Raw genomic sequence first — 19,227 nt, forward strand, 5'->3', positions numbered from 1 at the left:
GTACTGTATTACAGGAGGTGGTGATGCAGCGGTTACGGTCTTTTATCCCAAAGCAAGTCTGATGCCTGACTGAGTCAGGGAATTGTGACACATGAAGGTGTATGGCACGAGAAAAAAAAAATTCACACCGAGATGTGAGTATTGGCAGGCAATACAGTTTATACCCCAGAAAGACACAACTCCTCACTAGCTTCAAGTTGAAGCTACTGGCACAATTGCACACTTCACACTGAGAGGCGAGTGTTGGCATAGAGGGCAGGATCAGTGAGCGGGTAGAGGAGGAAGTACCATGTGACCAGGCCCACCACGTGACAGGCAAACAATTTGTACCGCAGTGACCCACTGCTCTTCACTAGCTCCTTCAATTCAGGCAGCCCCATGTGGTTACAGAAGGCGTGTACTGCAAACAGCGGCAGGAAATGGCCTGAAAATATTATGCCTATTAATTCCATTACCAGTGGTTTTACACTGAGTGACAAGCCTAAGGTAGTGTGATGAGTAAGGATGGAAGTTTAGAGGGTGAAGTGCTTGAAAGTGTACAACAGGGAAGATTGGTTGCTGGTTCTTTGAAAGCAGTGATGAAGAATAGGGAAGTGAGCATGGAAATAAAAAAGTCACTGCATGACAGTATTAATACCAACTCTAACATATGGAAGTGAAGCTTGGATCTTGTTGGAAGGAGACAAGTCAAGAGTGAGAGCAGTGGAAATGAGTTATTTGAAAGTAGCATAAGGAGTTACATAAAGAGACAGACTGACAAATGGGGAAGTGAAGGAGCGCTGTGGTGTGGATGTGAAGGAATGGGTTAGGAGAAATACACTGAGATGGTTTGGCCGTGTGGAGAGGATGAAGAAAGAGAGATTAAAGAGGAGAGTGTATGCGAGTGAGGTGGAGGGGGGGAGAGGGAGGGGGAGGCCGAGGATGAAATGGAGGGATAGAGTGAAAAGGTATATGAGAGAGAGGGGGTGTGAACTGGAAGCAGGGCAATGTAATGGTAGGGGACAAGGCAACATGGAGGCAATTTGTTTGTGGCCACCCCTTACAGGACTAAGGCATCTGGTAATAGGTAGAAAGACAGATAGTTTTTTTCCAGACTGGTGCTATCAGACAGACAGACTTAAAAACTGAGCCAAATATAAAATCCTTGGTGGATGTAACTGGACAGGTACACTAAGAACCACCAACCTGTTCTGATGAAGAGGAACGCAGAGTAGAAGCCAAACACCGAAGTGTACAGGAATTGAAAACCTGTTGAGGACGAAATCAATTTTTGATGCAATATTTTACTTACTTAGATATGCAAAACACAATTAACATTTATAGCAATTAGCTTGTTTATGTAGAGACAGTTCTCTCTTCAGTGTAATTACTCACAAGGCCAAAATTCTCAGCAGCTCACACATACTGGGTGCAACTATACTATTTTTATTCTAACTTGGCCCAGATTTTCGTACTTTTCCAGCTTATATCACATAGGTCAGTGCTACAAAAAGACAGTAGTAATGCTGTACATGCTTAGCATAAGGACTAGCATCATAGTCTAGTGTTAATCTCGTTACAACTCAGTACTCATGATGGAGAGACCGTAATTTTAGGCCAAGCTAGAGTAAAAATAGTATAGTCAGTGGACTGTCATTCATTAAACATTCATCAGGGCACTAGCTAGGATTCACTGCCAGATCAATGATTCATTTAATCAATCAATCAACACAACATCACATTTTCCTCTTAAGGAATCTCAAGACTGAGGCTGGTCATGGTACAGATGATGATTCTTTATGGGCTACAAGCTTAATCAAGCACCAAAGCCAATTAATTACTTCCTGACAGGTGCTGGAAACTGCTGGAGAAAACATCAAGGATGTGTAACAAAGACTGACTTCCAGATATGGGTATTAGCCTATATGATAAATATTACACTGCTTATATAGCTAACTCTATAAAAATAACATTTTTTAAAAACTGTATCAGACTACCACCATACCGTACTGTATGATTTTATTCAAATTAAGCAGTACCTCTAGTAGTCAAGGGATAAATTTCAGCAATATTTAATCATTCAATAGGTCCCTCCATGGTAAATAAAATAAGATGAACATGTATAAATAAACTACTCACATGATATTAGGATGACTGAAGGCAAGTCAATCCCGGCACGGACACGGTCAACTGCGTGATGTAGGTGAGCTGAGGATATAAAATATGGATGCAAATCTCACTCTCATCTATTAATCATCATACCAACAACATTTCCCACTGATAATGAGGGTGAGCAGAATTTGTAAACAGGAACAGAAACTATAATATTGGAAAAAAATCTGCTGAATGCCTAGTGATGTTTTCGTTTTCGTTTTTAAAGGCTCCAACATGCTTGCATGTGTCGGCCTTGGTCACCTAATGGCGGCTCTCCACGCTGCACAATCCATTGCAGCCTCCCTGTTCAGTCCCTTAACCCTAAGGTCACACTTAATGACCTCGTCCCATGTCTTTCTCGGTCTACCCCTCATAACCCCACCCCCAATATTAACACTACTTACCTTCCTCACCCAATTATCATCCCCCATCCTCTCCACATGTCCAAACCACCTCAATCTACCTCTCCTCATCACAACACCAATACACTCCACATTCCCTTACTCATTAAAGAAAAAACATACATAATGTTTTGTACTAAGACAAAAAGAGCAGTTAAAATATTCTTTACAATGGAAAAAAAATTTTTATTGCATGTTACTGCTAAGAAAGAAAATTCTACAGTATCTTTTTAATGTCTGTTTGGTAAACAGCCAAGAGCTCATTAACATTCTTTTGTTATCATCATAAGTATCATTATCATAATCACTGCCACTCCAACCAATATTCTCACCCAAAAAGGAGTAAGGCATACATCATTACCATCCTGACCCATATTCCAACTTGAAAAGAAGGGGTGCTGAGGCATAAGAATAAAATGGAGATACTGCATATATAAGACCACAAAATTAACTCGCACTCACCAACCCCAAAGAAGAGCGGAGCAACGAATACAGCAGTGTTTGGGGACACACACTGTAGTAAGATGGGCAGCATGCAGGCACGAAAGGTGAACTCCTCAGAGAATGGCGCCACAACCTGATTCCGCCACCAAATGGGGTTTTGTGCTGTGTTGTACCAATAAAGAGGATCTGGAAAGGAAAATTAACACTCAGATTTCTATGACTCTCTCTTAGCTAAATAATTATACTGTGATAACAGGAAGAAGAACAGTATACAGTACTAGTCCTATTCATGACAGGGTCAATGGTACTAGTATATACACACTCAGGAGTTAAACTGCTAAACAGGCAAACAATCAAGAACAGTGCAAAGGTTCAAATTTTTTTATGAGGGAAATGATAATGGGATTTAAGTGTTGTATACAACCCTTTGAAAAGTACTCTCTGTAAAACAGCACAGGAACTACCAGTAATCTGTAGCTGTTCTCTTAAAAGTGTTGTTGTGGCCCAAGGCTCACCTACACATGAACCCTGTTCCTCACTAGAGTACAAGATCCTAATTAAATCAAATGGACATAATATGACAAAAAAAAAAAAAAAGGTTGAATATTTTGATTTGCTGAAAGCCAGTGTTATTTCAAGCGAGTAAAGGTTTGAGAACGAACCCATATAGAGGCGGAGTGAGGCAGTGAGAGGCACAGTGAGGTGGGACTGAACAAGTGGGCCCAGGAACAGGATAAACGTCAACACCATCGGCAGGACTAAAGCTGGAATCAGTCCTTCCCATCTTAACCCCATCTGAGTCAACAGTGTTACCTGAAATAAAAACAGAAAGGTGTACAGTACCATCTAGTGTAACGGCTTACCTGAGAAGTTCAAATAGGCAATAGTAAACCTTCATTAAAAGTCATCTTTTTTGTTATCATATTTAGATCACTTTAAACCTGATGCATGCAGGAGATGAGACTTCATGACATGTGCTGATGTAATGCATCAACCCCACTGCCCTCATGTAGTACAATCTTTAGAAGCCTGGTGGTCTAGCGAGTTATGGTACTCCAACTAGATGTGGCTAATATAGGACTCATTGCAAGGAGGGGTTGGGGTTAACTACTCACATTATATCACTATGGGGAATGCAAATGGTCACTCTCACTTCACATAGATCCAGGCCTCTACACTCCTGATGTGGTGACAGTGGACTAGGTGAAAAAATTACACAATAACTGCTTCCTGAATTTTTAGCTACCTCACCTCCTACTCTGCCTTCCCTCCCTTCAGTGTCTTTGTTAGAAACTTTAAAAAGACTGTTGTAGTGGTATTTAATTATGCAACATCCTCCTTAACTTACCTCTGAGTCAGTACTTCCAAACCATATGACAAAAAATGGGGATACGATGGTCATGAAGAAGACACTGATGCACCGCTTTTTAATGGTTGATGGATGGTCTCTGTGGAGGGGAAATATAATTACAAGTACGCCTATACTTATAAAAAAAAATGTTCACAAATCAAAACTGATGTTTTTATCCTCTGCTAAAACCAATTTTTCCTCTACAAAGAGAGAAAGAGATACACGCACACACACACACACACACACACACTTAGTGGCAATAATTCCTGAATAACTGCAGAATATATTTTGCAATGTCCATGAACTGAACTTTTAAAGAACATTTCAATAAAAACAAGATGACATTTCTAAACTTTGCTACATTTAACTGTTGACAGTTTACCTAGCCATATAATAAAAATCTCACCTACATTAGTCAAGCTACTTTTATTCATGTTATCCACGTTCACTGCCCTGATGATGGTGTCTTTTAAATTCTACTCTTCCAATCTCCATACGATTTATTTGGGTTAGAAGATATTTTCCTCTGCTACGAGAAGAATCCTTAAAGCTGCATATACATATGTGGCAGTTAACAATATTACAAATGATGTCTTCTGGCAGACGAGATTAAATCAGTCATACGTAAAACATCTGTGTAGAGCGCTCACCTTCCCTGAGTTGCATTCCACACATATAAACTTCCAACATAAAGCACCGAAAGCAAAAAACAGGCAAATATTTCTTTAAGACAGACGCCGCTCATTTTTTCCTGCTGGAGGTGGGTGGCGGTAAAGAGTTTGAAAGAAGTTTCCACGGGCCCGTAAGCCCAATTTTGATTAAATATAATTACTATTCACTTCTGTTAGTACTTTAATTCAGGTATTATAATCAATATTTCGCTTGCGAGGCACTGTATTTATATAACCACATCACAGCGCTGGCTACTCGACCCTCAAGGTATAATTTTGCTCTACACAGGCCAGTTTGTTTACAAATGCTAGGAACTGGTCGCTTACTCTACCATTACAGCTTTAATAAATGTAGCCAAGTTTTTGAGGTTGACTAATTCTAATCGTGCATTTTTTTTTTTTCTCCAAACATAATGGATAAATTCTATGTTCATTATGAGTCCTGAACAAAATAACAACTCAGCACTCCTAAAAGAATAATTATAACAAAGCACAGTCCCGTAAATATAGGTTAGCCTACATGTGTAGGCTACACTTAGGAACAAGTCTTCGATTAACATTTTACCTGAAATGGTAGCCCTTTCTAAATTGACTTAACTCAAAAGGCTTCAACTCGATATGACTTTCATGATGAACCACTACAGAGCATATATATACTCAAAACTGACAAATCCCCACGGGAGCAGCCAAGAGGGGAGACCTGGGGGCATGGGCTCCCCTTTTTTAACAGAATAAGGTGAACTGGAAGGTAGTAGCAGTAGTAGTAGTGGTAACAGTAGTAGTAGTAGTCGTAGTAGTAGTAGTAGTAGCAGTAGTAGTAGTGGTGGCAGCAGTAACAGTTACAACCCAAGACTCATCTGAATTTGAACTCAGTAGACTGAAGACTGAAATTACTCCCCTCCTGCAATCCACCATCAGTGCAATAGCCAGAGGTGTGGCCAGGGGGACTATGTCTGACCTTAAGTATATATGGAATCCTCACTGGCCTCGCCATTGTAATATTCCTAGCTGCGCCCCTGTCCACCGTCCTCCTTTTGGTAGACAGGGAAGGAGCCGAAGGACGTCTGTAGAACATGGCAGCTGAGTCACCCACTTATATAGGTAACAACACATGCAGGCGTCCCTCTCCAGCACCATATTAACGCGCAGAATAACATGCAAGAGGATACTGAGGAGTACTGTGCAGAATAAGTTGCTAAGGAGGAGGTGTTACGAATCTCCGCTGCCTCCTAGACTTCCCCCTGTGGCCTATGACTGCGTTCTGTCCACAGTGAGGCAGCAGACTCCACAAGGAGAGGACACTTCTTCCGCCCCTCCCACCCAGCTCCGTGGTAGGTCAGAGGTGTGTGTGTGTGTGTGTGTGTGTGTTCTTACCTTACCTAATTGTTCTTACCTAATTGTATCTTTACAGGAATGAGTCAAGCTCGTATTATCCCGTGTCTTAGACCATATTTATCGTACATATACATAACTTCCTTCAACTTCACTGGCTGACGTAACTAGGCACATAAAGCAGTCACCACACAAGCATTATCAAACCCTCCAGCATCCCACCACACGCATCCCACAACCAGACACACACACACACACACACACACACACACACACACACACACACAATACTTATACTATACTAGTACACTAACAGGCGAAACTTGGAATGTGACATCCGTAGACTTTCAGGCAGCAAAATTTCTTGGCGAATTTCTTAGCGAATATATAGCCGATCGAAAGTTAGGTTAGGTCACTTTGGGCAGGGTTTGGTCTGATTGGGTAATTTTTGGTTGGGTTGGGTTCAGTTCGACTAGATATAGACGGATTAGGTTAGATTGCTTTAGAATACGTCGGTTTTGATAGGTTTTGGGTTGGGTTTTATTTGATTACGTTAGGCTGGGTTAGGCTCGGTTGGATTAGGTCATTTTAGGCTTGACTGGGTTGGGTTAGGTCGGGTATGGTATGGTTAAGTGTGACTGGGTAGGATTAGGTAGAGTTAGATGCGGTTAGGCTGCGTCAGAATTGGTTAGGTTAGGTATGAGGAGGTTAGGGGAGATTGTGAGGTTAAATACAATTAGACTGTCTTAGGTGAGGTTAATTTAGATTAGGTTGGGTTAATTTAGGTTGGATTAGGTCATTCGAGGTTAGGCGGGGTTCAGTTCGAACAAATATGGATAGGTTAGGTGAGACTGGGCTAAAATAAATTGGTTTAGATGTGATTAGGTTGGTTTGGATTAGGTGAAGGTGAAATAGGTTAGATATGGGTAGGATTAGTGAGATTAGTACAGATTAGATATGGTTAAGAGGGATCCGTGCACCATAGCATTGTCCTCCTCTGGTCAACCTCCATTTTCCTTTCACTTTTCTATACATATCTCAATTTCTTTTTTCGACTCATCTTTCCTTGTAGCCTTAGTTCATATTCTCTTTTCCGATTCCCATATTCCAGTCAAGTTTCATATCCTTTTCCTTTTCCCTTTACGTATTTTAATATTTTCATCACTTTTTTTTTTTTTCGTCTACGCATTATTTCCATTAAATTTCAGTTCCTTACGGTCCTTTCTTTCTCTTTGTCGTCCAGGCAGCCTTGTCGTCACTCTGTTTTTATACTCACAGTTATACAAACGTTCCTCACTTTCTTCCCTCTCCCCCGAGAGGAGAATGGTGGACTGCTGGAGAAGCGCTACGTAAGCCTGTAGTCCATCGGGATCATGTTCAGATAAGCCTCGGGGTACAAAGAGGATGATGATGATGAGGAGGAGGAGAAGGAGGAGGAGCAGGAGGAGAGTGACGACGACGACGACGACGACGACAAGTGAAGTTAAAAATATAGAGAGTCAATCAAGCATACACGAATAAGACTCATAAAACCTTATAAACACAACTCCCTCCTCCCATCTGATTCTGTGACCTACGTTTTGGCTTCAGTCTTTCTCTCCCTATTTCACTCTCTCGTAAAAGTCTTGGTCCCTGTCGAAACGCCTAAATTTACTGCATTGTCAAAGTGGTTCATGCACTGCGGTCTTTTGTTGGTCGGTCCCTCCGAAGTCAAACATCACAGGAGGTGAACGTGATTGTGTGTGTGTGTGTGTGTGTGTGTGTGTGTGTTCTTACCTTACCTAATTGTTCTTACCTAATTGTATCTTTACAGGAATGAGTCCAGCTCGTAGTGTCCCGTGTCTTAGACCATATTTATCGTACATATCCTTAAATTTGTGAATTGTTTTGGCACACACTATTTCACTCGGTAGTGCATTCCATTGATCAATTGCTCTGTTTGGGAAACTGAATTTCCTTACGTCTTCATCACCTCTCTTCTTATGCAGTTTTTTGCAGTGTCCTCTTGCTGATGCTTCTCCATATGTTAAGTAATCATTTATGCCTATTTTCTCCTTTCCTGATGCTTCTCCATGTGTTAAGTAATCATTTATGCCTATTTTCTCCTTTCCTGATGCTTCTCCATATGTTAAGTAATCATTTATGCCTATTTTCTCCTTTCCTGATATGCACTTATATAGCATTATCATGTCACCTCTTTTCCTTCTCTCCTGTAGTGTTGGTAGATTCAGTTTATTTAGTCTTTCTTCGTAGCTTAGGTCCCTTAAGCTTGGTATCCATCTTGTAGCGGCCCTTTGAACTTTTTCAATCTTGTCTATATGCTTTTTGAGATGAGGACTCCAGACTATTGATGCATATTCCAGGGTTGGTCTAATGAATGATGTTATTATCCTTCTTAGCATGTCTTCATTTATGTATGTGAATGCTATTCTCATATTTGCAAGCAGTGTATACATGTTCCGTACCTTCTCGCTGATGTGGTCAGCCGGAGATAGTCTGTTATTGATAATCACACCTAGGTCTTTCTCTCTTTCTGATGTGTATAGGGTTTTATTTCCTAACTTATACTCCCAATCAGGTCTTTTTCCACTTTTACCAAACTTGATTACATAACACTTGTCCACATTGAATTCCATTTGCCATGTACTACTCCATTCATGAAGTTTATTTAATTCTTCTTGTATCTCCCTACAAGAGTCTGTGCTAGTAATTCTCCTTTGTATTTTTGCATCATCTGGAAACATATTCAGATAGCTCTCATTTCCAGTGTTACTGTTTATATCATTTATGTACACTAGAAACATGATTGGTGCCAGCACCGAACCCTGTGGTACTCCACTAGTCACTTCTTTCCATGATGAGTAGTTTCCTCTTAGTACTGTCCTCATTTCTCTTTTTATGAGAAAGTCTTGCATCCAACAAAACAGTTGGCCTCGAATTCCTCCTTGATGGTATAGCTTCCATAAAAGTCTTTGGTGTGGTACTGTGTCAAAAGCTTTCTTGAAATCTAAATAGATACTGTCCACCCATCCTTCCCTTTCCTGTATTGTGTTTGTTACTCTGTCATAGTAGCTCAGCAGATTAGTAACACATGATTTTCCTTTTCTGAAGCCAAACTGTCTTTCTGTTATCATACTGTGTTCTTCTAGATGATTTACCCAAGCTTTTCTTATAAGTTTTTCTAATACCTTGCTTACAACACTGGTCAGTGATACTGGTCGGTAGTTGAGAGGATTTTGTCTATTTCCTTTCTTGAATAAGGGGACTATATTTGCTTTTTTCCAAATATCAGGTAGTTTCCCTTGACTCAAGGATTTCTTGAAAATTAAAAATAATAGTTTACTTAACTCCTCTGCACATTCTCGTAACACCCAACATGAAATTTCATCAGGACCACTTGCTTTTCCTCTGTCTAATCTACTTAACTCCTCCTGTATTACTTTTTCTGCTAACTGTATATCTGGTAGTATGTGTGGACATGCGTGTTCCACATATTCCCTCTCAAAATTTTTTTCTTCTGTAAAAACTAATTGGAAATTCTTATTTAGTGCTTCACAAATATCTTTCTCTTGCGTATAAGTGATTCCCTCGTCCGTGATGGATTGTATTATATCTTTTACTTTGGTTTTGCTTCTGATATAACTGTAAAACAGCTTTGGTTGATCACTACTTTTATTTATTATATCCTCCTCAAACTGTTTTTGGGCTTCCCTCCTCATTCTTGTATAGTCGTTTCTTGCCTGTTTGTAATTATTATACGCCCTTTCACTATTGTGTCTTCTGTATCTATTCCACAACAAATCTCTTCTTTCTTTTGATTTTTTACATTCTGTATTGAACCATTTCTGCATTTTCTTATCTGCTTCTTTGTTGTGTGTGTGTGTCTGTGGCTGTGTGTGTGTGTGTGGTGCAGGAAAGAGACATCTTCCCGTGGTGGCACTGATATAACCAGGCACCCACAATGTCCCTTTATACAAAATCCCCCAATTCTTTCCTCATCTCCTGAAATGAGGATGGTAAACTGCAGGAGCGGGGTAACTTCAGCCTGCAATCCACTGGGTTCACATTTAAATGAACCTGGGGCTACACTAACAACAACAGCTGCTACTACTACCACTACTACAACTGCTACTACTACTATTTCTGCTGCTGTGTCTACTACTACTACTACTATTTGCAACTACTACTAGACTACTGATATTAATACTAATACTACGAATAATACTAATACTACTACTACCGCTGCTTCAACTACTGCTATCACTATTACTACTACTGCTACTACTACTACTACTACTAACGTCAGTTTATGCCATCGTGGAACAGACAGGAGAGAATATCTGCCAGTACATGAAAGGTCACACCACCAGCAACCAAGTTAAATGTCCGCCACGTTTAAGGTTCTAACCCTAGACCGAGACCCACGCATTGCCAGACCAGTACGCAACAGGCCGGGCCATCACAGCTCCTCTTGCATTTTACGCAGCCTAGGAGAATGACCTATAGTTCTTTCACCTTAACTTGGCCAAGATTATCGTCTTTTTGCTCTTTATTTACGTGGATTAAGGACCACATACACTTCTTCTCAATAGGGTGGAGTCAAAGGCTTTTCGTCTCAGTAACTCTCCTCCTCTTACTGACACCCTGCTACCTTCGTCTCTTCGCCGCTCTGCTGCATCTTTATCTCTTTTCTATCGCTACTTCAATGGTCACTGCTCCTCTGAACTGTCTGTATGCATTCCTCCACCTCTTCGACGGGCGAGTAACACCCGTCTAGTAGCAAACTCTCATCCCTTTTCTGTCCAACTCTCTAATGAAAGAGTTAACCGTTACTCCCAGTCCTTCATTTATGCAACAGGTCAACTCTGGAACTGTCTCCCTCTGTCTGTATTTCCTGCTTCCTATGATCTCCAGTCTTTCAAACGCAGTGTGTCCAGGCATCTCGAAAGATCGGATCTTGAATTTGGCTCTCTCTTTATTTTGTTTTCTTTTGGAAGGAACAGTTATTGCGGGCTCGTGGCTTTTGGTTCCTTCTTCTTCGCATAAAAAAAAAAATAAGATAATGCTACAGCTCTAAGTATATCTTCACCATAACTCTTCTTCGTGACTAGCATCGTATTCTACCGCGAGTCTATTGGCACAGCTCAGCATGCAAGATGGAGAGATGACAATTTTAGGCCAGATTAAAGTAAAATGAATATAATAGTAGAGGACTAAAGAAGGCTATATCAAACCTCATTTCGATAAACAAATTTCCTTAAGCTGACTAGAATCGCATGTACTCTTCTCACACTAACCTGGCCCAAGATTTTAGTCCATTTGCAGCCTCTTTCATGTGGCTCAGGGAAGGAAAAGGTAGTACCACGGCTGTATATCTTTCCCATAGCACTTCTTTGTGACTAGCATTGTATTTTTAGTCGTAATCTTTTGCTTCAACTCAGCATTCAAGATAGGATGATGGCAATTTTGGGCCAAGTTAGAGTAAAGGAGTATAATAAAAAAAATAAAATCGGCAGGACGTTAATACTAAAGAGAGAGAGAGAGAGAGAGAGAGGAGGGAGGGACTCTAAATCTCACGAGGACCCATTTTTGCCTACATCCCATCCACATTGCTGTGTGCATTCGCTCGACTGCACTAATTCAGGGCTACCACATGTCGTATTGTTTTTCATTTCTGTTTCTTTTTTACTTGTTTTGTGTGATGACGAGTGTGTGTGTGTGTGTGTGTGTGTGTGTGTGTGTGTGTGTGTGTGTGTGTGTGTGTGTGTGTGTGTGTGTGTGTGTGTGTGAGAGAGAGAGAGAGAGAGAGAGAGAGAGAGACCAGTTTTTACTCCCCTGGCCTCGATATGAGTAGGCTGGATGAGTGGTACTTTGTAGCTGGGGATGTGAGAGGTAGGCTGTGAAGTTGGCAGCTGCTGGATGCTGTGCTAATCCTCTGCATGTATGGCACAAATCTCAGCTTATCAAGTGTTGTTCACTTCGGACTGGCATTATATAACTTCAGTAAGAATATTTCCCCCACTTTGGCTACTTAATTCTCCATAGCTGGCATCGCTCTTCTTAAACACATCCAGCGTCCTCCAGTCCTCGCTTTCCAAGACACTCATGGCCTTTTGCCAATGCCATATAAGTCAGAGATTGTCACATTCGGTGATAGCGTGTGCTGTCAATATGTGTTGCCGGGTGTGTTTATGCATTGCCTGCTGGATGTTGTGTATGCTATAAACAAAGTCTCTTGCATACTGCATGTAGATATTGTCTGTTGTGGCCCTATCAACCAACATGACAAGCAGATCTGTATCCTTTGCCAGAAGTACAACAGGTGGTGCCTTATTCTCAGCAAATGCCAGTGTTGTGTGACTGATGTGTTGAAATAAAATACTACGTCTGCAGTGACATTTGGATCAGTGAGGCGGTTCTGCTCAGCTACCTTGGTTGACAGGGTAAGATTTGTGTAGCCATCAAAGCAGACAGTGCACTCTTTGCCATAGTTATTGATAACGTGATTCACATAGCTGTCACACACATCACCATACGTGCAGTCCACATTCCATGTCACATTTTGCAGCAAATGTCCTCCATCCACCACACAGTATGGGTTCTTAGGATAATCAGTGGATATTGACACTACTGGAGCTTTCAGCACCTTGGCAAGACCACTATTGTTGTTTTGACGCACTGTACCCTTGTCAAATAGTGCTGGTGGCTGTTTGCTAAACTCATGTTTAAGGTTGTCCTCCATATCTGATCGGTTCTTTATAGCACATGTGACCCACATGAAGAGTAGTGTGGGGTCGACCTCAGCGTCTTTGCCATGGACAGTGACAGTACAGGCTGCAGCACCAATAGATATAACCTTGTAACTCCTTTTGAGCTTAGCATCAGCGTAATTCAGGCCAGTGGTACGTACAGCTGCCTTCTCACTTCATAGTCTGTAATTCCGTCTTGAGTGTTCGTTTTTACCGGGTGTGTCAACTTGAGTAGGCTTGATTATAGGGCGGGCTTCCTTGCTCAAACACCGCTGCCTAACCTTTCTTCCTACGCGATTTAGTTTGCTTGTCACTCCTTACTCTCGTCTTCTGTGTCATTTACATTACTCAAATACCGCGACACGCAGCATAAATTGCATACAAAAGGATATTAACTAGCCATACTAATAATAAATTGCAAAGGAAGAGGTATTAGGAAGCCTGCTTATAATCGACAAGAATACAGGCCTTAAATGCAATCTAAAAATGTATCGTAATATGACAGAGCAACATAACATAATCTAACTTAGCCTAGTCTAAAAGATAACCGAATCTAACCTAACCTAACCTAACCTATTCTCCCTCTTCTGTCTACCTCTCCAATGAAAGAGATAACAGTTACTCCCAGTCCTTTATTTATGCAACAGATCACCTATGGAATTGTCCTCCTCTGTCTGTATTTCCCACTGCCTATGACCTCCAGTCTTTCAAACGCAGTGTGTCCAGGCATCTCGAAATGAGCGAATTTTTATTTGGCTCTCTGTTCCCTTGTTGTTATTTTTTCCTGAAAAGAACCGTTTTTCGGATTTCTGGCCTTAGGTTCTTTCTTCCTTACATAAAGATAAAAACTATCCCATCCTAACCCAACCTACCTTGTTAAATTCGGTTAATGAAGGCCATATCTAGACTTCCGGTCTGAAAATCCAGAGGCATGCAAAAAATGACATTGAAGTTATCGTGCTGAAGTGGTTAAGGTCAGAACCCAGAGAGAGAGAGAGAGAGAGAGAGAGAGAGATTCAGACGGGCAGACAGACACACACTTAAGTCAGTTTATCTTATTGAATCCCACCTCCACTTCAGACGTCATCTTTTCCTGGGTCTGTACTTCTTTTACTTTAACCTGGTCCAGATTTTTCGTCCTTTTGCAGCTTATTTCACGTAGCTCAGTGGCAGGGAAAAATATATTACGGCTCTGCATCCTTCCCATAGCGCTTCGTGGCTGACATCATATTCCAGTGTTAATCTGTTGATATAGCTCTAAATTCAAGATGAAGAGGTTGGCAATTTTGGGTCATATTAAAGTTGTTATAGTAGTAGCAGCAGTAGTAATAATAGTAGTTGTAGTAGTAGTAGTGGTAATAGTTGTTGTTGTTGTTGCTGCTGGTGCTGATGTTGTTGTAGAAAATAAATCGCAGTCCCTACAGTGAGATTAACCACGTCACTCCTTCATCTTATGCAATGACACACCCCTGTATAAATATTCAGTCGGCCACCTGCATCAAACGGATTAGGCACGGGTTGATTCAAGGGCTTGTGTTTTTATTTTTACCCGTATAACCTGTGGTGGAGAGGGACGCCTTCATGTGGTGGCACCGATATAACCAGGCGACTACCCTGCCCGGTTATACAGACGTTCCCCAACTCTCCCTGTCCCTGGAGGATGGTGGACAGTGGGTGATGTGCAACTTGAGGCTGCAGTCCATTGGTGTCACATCCAGATGGCCTGGGGTTGCAACTACTACTACTACTACTACTACCGCTACTACTACTACTACTACCGCTGTTACTGCTACTACTGCGGGCCTACCTGTATTTTGCATATTAGAGTTTTATCCTCTTGCATGCTATTGAGGTAAACTATTTCGATGCTTAAAAATACAATCAACGTAAGAGCTTAAAGACTGACAACCACCCAGGCGAATGCAAAATGGTCTCCACAGTAATACAATGATATATATTCAGTGAAAATTACCACGATGATCAATGAGCACGAAAGAACATAGGATGCAAAAATTTATGTGTTTGTTTGGTTTGATCACTGATCTCACAAAACCCTTTCAAACATCCATCCATCCATCCATCATCCACTCCTACATTGCCCCATGAGGTCCGTAGGAGCCCGGGGCTAGGCAATTGGTCCCGACATTTAAGATGAGAGTGACCAACCTCACTCATACATGTGTGGCATTACATGAGCAATCAACCTCAACCATTCCTTGGACATAAACCTTCACGGGGACAATCCGATTGGAGCGCAGTAATTACCCACTAAACCACCAGGTGCCAAAATTTGGTTATATGGTTACCACCCAGCGTAGTAAATGGTTTCCTGGTGTAAAGGAAACCATTTGGCTTGTCACTCAGTGTAGAGTCACCCACAGGCAGAAGGAAGAGGAAAGAATGAAGGAAAGAAGACAGAGAAGGAAGTGTAAAGTTACCCGTGGGCAGAAGGACAAGGAAAGAATGAAGGAAAGAAAGACAGAAGAGGATGGAAGGAAAGATGGATGGAGGAGAGGAAAGGGCAGACACCCTACAGCGGCACTACATCGAGTGAGTGGATGGTGAGCGCCCCCACCGACCATAACCTTTTAAAACATCAAAAAATATTTCAGTCGGTCAAACATGCCACGAATCCCCCAGTACGAACGAAAAGAACTTCCATTGTTGATGTATGACGAAATGGAACCGAGATGAAAAGTGTTTAGAAGAAAGAATAAAAAAACAATGAAGAATACAGTGTGGAGATCAAAATATCAAGACGAAGTATTGAAGTGTTACAAAACGTTCAATGTCAATGTACATAAGGCCCAGAGTTGATGAAGGATGGTTATTATTCTGTACCCCAGACTCTTTCGTCAGGCTTCAACCTTTATTTTCCTCTTGTCAGCATATTCTAGTCGACAGAACACACACACACACACACGCACACACACACACACACACACACACACACACACACACATTATTCTGTTTGTGACGGCAGACGTGAGGCAAGAGTGTGTGATTTAGATTTCTATTCTTATTTTTTCGTCGCCTGAGTGGGGTTACTGTAACACCTTTTTCTTAACAGTTATGAAATTACACCTCAGACACTCTTTTATGTTTGCTATATCCCTACAATAGTCATAGATCGTAGAAATAACATACTCGAGCCAAACCTCTCATATTTGCCTGCCCCTCGCCGTGGGAAGGACCCTGGTCCGACCCTGGCGAGGCACTGTCCACCATAAGGGGGCGTCGGATCCCTGACGGTGTATGTACTGTACTGTACCTGCAGGACGGCCCCACAGAACCACCTGCTTACCTGTGGTCCAACGGTCTGCTGGACCAGAGACAGACCAGGGTTAAGCAACACCACCACCACCAACAACAACAACAACAACTCGTAAGATACAGGTGGTAGGGAGGCGTCTGAACTGGCGAGTAAGGAAAAATAAAAAAGAAACATTGAAAGAAATAAGCTGACGAGAAGGAAATAAGCTCTGATGGGCGAGGTGAGGCGGGTGTGTGTGTGTGTGTGTGTGTGTGTGTGTGTGTGTGTGTGTGTGTGTGTGTGTGTGTGTGTGTGTGTGTGTGTGTGATGGAGTGAAGGGCTGGTCAAGTGGACGCCTAAGTGCCTACCCTAGATCCATTTAAACCCCTTGACGTATTTTCCGTAACTGCTACAAGACGATTTTATTAAACTTAAGAAAGGCCTCTCGTACTGAAAGCGTTTACTGAGGCTAGATCTAACCCCTCCAGTTCGAAAAGTCTGTCCTAAACTGAAGAAAATCGTCAGGAGAGGGGGGTGGGGCGCTCAGTGGTTTTAGGCCTGTTGATTGGTTCTTGTGTAGCGTTTTGGTAGTCAGTTCTTTTTTCATTTGACGGAACTGGGCCAATCGTGCAGTTTTAACACTAAGTCGTGATTCCATAAAACTGGTTATGAGGTAGGAATGGATCTCCTTGGTTACTAGTGAAATCAACCCTCAAACCTGACAACTCTTGGATATCGACCAGGCTAAAAGGAGTTAGGGATCCACGTCAGGTGACGATGATGTAGATGGTTGATGGTGATGACGATGATGATGATGATGATGATGGTGACAGAAACAATGATGATGGTTGATGGTGATGATAATGATGAAGATGACACCAACGACGAAGACGACGACGACAACCGTGATGATGATGTGATGATCATGATGATCATAATGATGTTAATGAGGCTGATGGTGATGATGATGATGATGATGACGCCAAAGAAGAAGACGACGACGACAACCGTGATGATAATGATGGTGATGCTGAATATGTTACAGAATCTACATCGATGGCTCCTCAGAGATCCGCCAATTACAGCTAAGTTTTAAATACAGAAAAAGGCCTGGGTATTGCCAAGTTAAAAGCGTCATTCATATTTGACGGGAAACCTCAACATGATGAGGAGGGGCAGACTGAGATGGTGTGGGCAGGTCAAGAGGATGGAGGATGACAACTGTGTGCGGAAGGTGAGGAGTGTGAGCGTTGGGGGTCGGGGTGCTAGAGGCAGACCTAAAAAGAGCTGGAACGAGGTCATAGAGTGCGACCTCAGGGATAAGGGACTGAATAGGGAAGCTGCCAGACATAGAATAGCGTGGAGAGCCGCCATTAGGTGACCAAGGCCGACGCATGCAAGCAGGTTGGAATCTTTATAAACGATACGAACGAAACGATACGATACGATACGATACGAAGCCTTGAGGGAGGGAGCTTTGTGATGTACTGAGTGGCAGGTGAAGAGGAAGCATAAGTGTTTACGTTTTTAAGGGCGTGGTGGGTGGGTGTTGTTCGCTGTTGTGGTGTACGCTGGATATTTACAGGTTTTTGTTTTGAGAGAGAGAGAGAGAGAGAGAGAGAGCTCCTTGACATTTATGCATAAGGAAGGCAGTGTCCTTGGCTTCGAGGGCTCCTTACACCTTTCCCTCACCAATTTATTACATACGGAACTTCAAATCCTGCTCAGATATATCTTCCATTTTCTTCAAGCCACGACCAGACGATTTATCAAGCTTTAGGTAAATCTCTTATGGGTTTAGAGGCAAAAGATGGTTTAGTGTTGAGTGTTTATATAATGCATCAGGAGTAGGTATATGGAGCAGGTGCAGGTGTTGAAATATATCCCAGTTAGCGTTGGTTTCTTGATTTACTAAGTTGTTCCCTACGTATCAACAAGTGGGTTGGTCGAGGGTTAGCGCCCCTCCCGGTAAAACAGCTACCTCAAAGACAAACCGCCGCTCCTTACAGGATTATGGCGTCTGGTTACATATAGATAGATAGATAGAATGACAGGTATGTGTGTGTGTGTGTGTGTGTGTGTGTGGTATCAGGTTTTGTCTGTTACTGCTTGAGAGAGGGGTAGCAACCAAGAGCCCATCACTTTCCGCTGAGCTTGCAAATACTCTGCTTTCGCCACAACAAAACTCCTAACAACGACACTCTGCATTCGTACAACTACATCATACAACTGGCTATACATCAAGGCATATACATTGCAATTATGCCACTCAGGGGCGAGCGACACTGATCATCCTCTCCCTCACTGTTGTGGCTGAGTAACGTGGCCCCCAACCCTACGCTTCTGATGGGGTAAAGAAGGATTGGATGATGATGATGGTGGTGATGATGATGGTGATGGTAGTGATGATGATGATGGTGGTGATGATGATGGTGATGGTAGTGATGATGATGATGATGATGATGATGATGCCTTTTTTTTCCCATGCAATATGTGGTGGTAGCGACGGTAAAGTGACTATTGTACTGATAAATGCAGTCATGACAGTAAAAATAATTTCATCATTACGAAGTTTCCTTAAAAGTCTGCTTTGTTGGCAGTAATTAAGACGCCTTGCTGTGAGGTGATGGAGGGATGCCTTCACGTGGTGACACCGATATAACTGGGTGGCTCTGTTGCCCGGTTAGACGAGTACAAACGTCTTTCAACGGCCTCCTTATCCTCCGAATATGGTGGAGGATTGAGTAAGGGCAGCGTCACACTGCACTCCATCCGGTTCACGTTTCAGGTGAACTTGGAACAACAACAACAACAACTACTACTACTACCTAAATACAGACATACATACATACAACCATCCATACATACTGTGCATACCTACATACATTCACAC

General features: G+C 42.1%; 1 protein-coding gene across 1 annotated transcript; it reads right to left on the reverse strand.

The window, feature by feature from the left end:
- Nucleotides 1-224: 224 nt before the first annotated feature.
- On the reverse strand, nt 225-5,074 carry Sras (Ras converting CAAX endopeptidase Sras). The gene is made up of 7 exons (XM_080287087.1): nt 4,980-5,074; nt 4,327-4,426; nt 3,641-3,791; nt 2,997-3,164; nt 2,119-2,187; nt 1,186-1,248; nt 225-424 (listed from the first exon to the last, which is right to left on the reverse strand). Exons 1-7 carry the CDS (start codon nt 5,072-5,074, stop codon nt 225-227), a joined length of 846 nt encoding a protein of 281 aa, XP_080143213.1.
- Between the last annotated feature and the right edge of the window lie 14,153 nt (nt 5,075-19,227).

This window comes from Coenobita brevimanus, chromosome 116 (genome assembly GCF_032717465.1).
Source record: "Coenobita brevimanus isolate Jiangsu-jjx chromosome 116, ASM3271746v2, whole genome shotgun sequence".
Classification (NCBI taxonomy): domain Eukaryota; kingdom Metazoa; phylum Arthropoda; class Malacostraca; order Decapoda; family Coenobitidae; genus Coenobita; species Coenobita brevimanus.